This window comes from Primulina huaijiensis, unplaced genomic scaffold, assembly GCF_012295235.1.
Source record: "Primulina huaijiensis isolate GDHJ02 unplaced genomic scaffold, ASM1229523v2 scaffold207842, whole genome shotgun sequence".
NCBI classification, from domain to species: domain Eukaryota; kingdom Viridiplantae; phylum Streptophyta; class Magnoliopsida; order Lamiales; family Gesneriaceae; genus Primulina; species Primulina huaijiensis.
The window spans coordinates 1-4,005 of NW_027355025.1; the positions used below are offsets into that span (position 1 = coordinate 1).

At 36.1% G+C, this 4,005-nt stretch overlaps 1 protein-coding gene across 1 annotated transcript; it reads left to right on the forward strand.

The window, feature by feature from the left end:
• Positions 1-979: 979 nt before the first annotated feature.
• LOC140966741 (MLO-like protein 4) lies at positions 980-3,890 on the forward strand. Its single transcript, XM_073426995.1, has 13 exons — positions 980-1,231; positions 1,318-1,375; positions 1,719-1,945; positions 2,036-2,152; positions 2,303-2,363; positions 2,447-2,535; positions 2,722-2,796; positions 2,878-2,963; positions 3,065-3,114; positions 3,203-3,243; positions 3,433-3,603; positions 3,683-3,718; positions 3,819-3,890. The coding sequence occupies exons 1-13, from the start codon at positions 1,103-1,105 to the stop codon at positions 3,888-3,890; spliced, it is 1,212 nt and encodes a 403-aa protein (XP_073283096.1). The 5' UTR covers positions 980-1,102.
• Positions 3,891-4,005: the final 115 nt, after the last annotated feature.

A 4,005-nucleotide genomic window follows, 5' to 3' on the forward strand; every position in this document is an offset into this window, starting at 1 on the left:
GCCCTTGTCGAGAGCTTTCCGAATATATATTTGCTTTAATTTTTTGACAAGCGACGGTGGAGATACGATCGGTCAAAGGAGTCGAAAATTTGAAGAAGAAGAAGGAGAGAACTTTCGGCTGAGAAGAGAGAGAGACTTCTGTTTTTTTTTATTATTATTATTTTAAATTGTTTTATATTATTTACTTAATTAATAAAACAAATGGGCTGGGCTTACAAATGGGTTGGGCTTTCACAAGATGTAAAAGATGAAACAACATGTGCTATAAGTGAAGAAAATTGATCAGGACGGGAAAACTCCCAACAATTCGGATCTGGAAAAAAGAAGGCCGAGAATCGAGATAGGTCAAGATTTTACAAGTCCTAATGACAAACAGTAAAATATTGGAAAAAGATTAACATGATCAACCACAATGAGAGTTGATCAACGTAAAATATATTTTCGGTTTTATATCTAAAACTATAATCATTGTTGTTGATTTTAATTTAGAGAAATACGAGGAGAAAATTTATGAAAAATAATTTTTATCCAACAAAATTAACCTCTTGATCAATATTTTAAATACAAAAACTCACAAGTTCAGAATGAAATATATAAAATATTCATCAAATACCAAAACACATAGCATGATGTCGATTGTGAATTCCGATCTGAAAAATCAATTATGTTTCAAAGATATTTTATGTATTCGTCAAATATCCTTTGATTCCCGCAGGAAATTAATTAAACATAAATTACTCAATAAACATTATAAAATGACAAATTCTCCCCCCCTCCAAAAAAAAAAAAATTTAGTTTACTGTTTGATGGAATAAAATATAGCCTATCCTTCCCACAAATCCCATGTTTTTCAACATGGTTGCTGCCATGCATGTGACAATCCCGGCTGTGTTTATTATTATCTAATATACTACACTAATAATCGGTTTATTTAAATACTGCAAAAAACATGTGCAACCCCAGCTGCCCAGTTCACCATTTCACGTATCTTCTTCAAGAAAATCACGCATTTTCTTGAAAAATAGATGTGCTATTGGAGAAGAAATAGCCCGTTTGGGTTTCGGCGGCGCAGAAGCTGTTGGATATTGACTCAAGTGCAAAAATGGTGGAGAGTAAGGAAAGGGAAGGGAGATCTTTGGAGGTGACACCAACATGGTCTGTTGCTACTCTCACCACTTTCATGGTTTTCGTCTGCTTATTTGTTGAACGCTCTATTTTCCGATTCGGAAAGGTTAGTCCATCCGCGATCTTGCCTTTCTTCTTTGTGATAGTTCATATATAATTGCTGCTGTTTCATGTGTTTTTTTTCTAATGCAGTGGTTGAAGAAGACGAAAAGAAAAGCGTTGTTTGCTTCTTTGGAGAAAATCAAGGAAGGTGTATTTATATATAGTAAAGCACATCCTTTTTTGTAACATACTTTGGCCTTTAATTTGTGCAGCCTAATGTTTATGTTATGTATGATTTTGTCTCCTATAATTGTGGAGTTGTTTTGTGGTGAAAGATTTTTTTAAAAAAATTTGCTTTATCATAGCATCGGAAATGCAGACTTGGAAATACAAATACAAGTCTGCATTCCATTTAAAATCTCAAGCTATAAGCTATAAAAGTGTGAGTTAGAATTTAAATTTAAATTATTGGAGTCAACGTGTCATTGTGAATACTTATGCACCGAGTCATTGTAAAGATTGCTGAAACTTGTGTTGGAAATTTGGGGCAGAGTTGATGCTTCTTGGCCTTATTTCTTTGTTGCTGGGGCAATGGTCAAAGTGGATCTCTCAAATCTGTGTAAACTCATCCCTATTCACCAGCAAATTCTACATATGTTCTGAGAAAGACTATACGGAGAAAAAGAGAATGTTGCTCTTGGAAAAACTGGATTCTTTCAACGGGACTAATATTCCTCCGAAAGGATTGATTTACAATGCATCTCATAGTTGCGGCGAGGTAACAAAAATACTGGTGTTCGATGTGTTTTCTAGGATATAATTGTGGAAGAAAAGGTATACGAATTGAGGCGTTTGCTTTTGTTTTCAGGGGCGTGAACCATTTGTTTCTGCACAAGCACTTGAACAACTTAACCGGTTCTTGTTTATTCTCGGTATAACTCATGTTCTATACAGTTGTCTGGTAGTGGGCTTGTCTATGAGCAAGGTAGCCATTTTCATCTTCATTTGCAATCTCATTCGGCATTAAATAATAGCAAATTTATCAGGATTTTGTTGCCAAAAATACCGGTTGCAGAGGAATGCTTAACATAAAACTTCAACCTCATCATATTTGTAAGTCGGTTCCTGAATGCAGATATATAGCTGGAGGAAGTGGGAGATTCAGGCAGGCCTGGTGGCTGAGGCGAATGCACAAGGTAATTGAAATTTTTGTTCAAATTAATCCTTCATTCTTTTATAATTACTAAAATTCACAAATAATTCCGAGCTTGGTTGGCAGCAAAGAACAAGGTGATGAGACGACAATCGACCTTTGCTTTGTATCGTGCATCCCATCCATGGAGTAGGAGTCGAGTTCTCATCTGGATGGTATTACTTCTCATCACTACTTTCATGCCATCTCTTGATCAAATATTTTGCCGAACAAAATAAACCAAATGTAAACATTTGGAGCTCAACTTTGGCTTCAGTTTTCGTTGTTTGGGATTTTTTCTTCTTCCGTATATATAATTCCAACTCAAACTTAGTCGACATGTCTACATTCAATATATGCAGCTTTGCTTCCTTAGACAGTTTAGGAGCTCAGTACAGAAGTCAGATTATATGGCATTGAGATTGGGTTTCATCACCGTGAGTATTCAGTCAAGAAACTATAATATGACTTTTCACCAAGAACAAGATAAGTGTGTAAGCTTATCTGTAAATTTGCAGAATCACAGATTGCCCCAGTCCTACAATTTTCATAAATACATGGTTCGTGGCATGGAAGACGAATTCTATAAGATCGTCGGAATCAGGTATTCCACAAAACCTGTTCTCAACTATAAGGACCAGAGAGTTTATATCATAGATCTCTTAGAATCTTTTCTTGAGCTAAACCCATTTTTTTGATTTGCAGCTGCCCACTTTGGGGTTATGCCATTCTCTGTATCTTCATAAACGTGCACGGTACTAAATTCGATCACATATCAAGATCAATAAAGCACCAGTTTCTTGAAATAAATTGAAGTCTTTGTAATTGTATGTCGTGGTGCAGGTCTTAATATTTACTTCTGGCTTTCGTTTATACCCGCAATTGTAAGTGGTCTGCAGCTTCTTATCTAGTTTTCTGGTCATGCCTACTTTAAATGCAAAACAAATTGGACAACCTTCGTTGTTTCTAAACGGATGTTTCTTTTTTAAAGTAATGAGTCGTGCACTTGCTATATTCTCGATCAGTCTGCTACTGTTTACATTTCTAACACGCACAGAGTTGTCATGTTAAAGCTTGTCATGATAGTGGGGACGAAACTCCAGCATGTTGTGTCCCTGTTAGCACTTGAAATAGCTGAGCCAAGAGAGCCATCCATCGCGAATCAAGTGAAGCCCAGAGATGATCTTTTTTGGTTCGGGAAACCCGAAATTCTGCTATGTTTGATACAGTTCATATCATTTCAGGTGAACCATGCATTCCTAGATTTATGGCACACATGAAAATTTAAGTCTGGTACCAACCTTTTAACCTATTTTACTGCAGAATGCTTTTGAGATGGCAACTTTTATCTGGACCTTGGTAAGAAACATCTGGAACATGGCCTAGCTAGCCTGGATTGTATTCAAGACTTCATCAAATTTAGGAGTAATTGGGATTTTTTTTCCCTTTCTTTTTGCAGTGGGGATTTAAAGAAAGATCTTGTTTCACGAACCACCACGGAATGATCACTATCCGGTTGATTACCGGGTAATTTCATCTTTCCAAGCTGATTTAACTTATTGTCTAAAATAAAACTCATGATGCCTGGCTTCATCAATATGAGAATCGTGATTAAACTTAAATCAACCATCTCTCGCGTATGATTC

Coding starts and splice junctions, on each gene's coding strand:
- LOC140966741 (XM_073426995.1), top strand. CDS start 1,103: ATGGTGGAGAGTAAGGAAAGGGAAGGGAGATCTTTGGAGGTGACACCA. Junction 2,153..2,302: donor TGGGCTTGTCTATGAGCAAG/GTAGCCATTTTC, acceptor TCCTGAATGCAG/ATATATAGCTGGAGGAAGTG. Junction 2,964..3,064: donor TATAAGATCGTCGGAATCAG/GTATTCCACAAA, acceptor TTTGATTTGCAG/CTGCCCACTTTGGGGTTATG.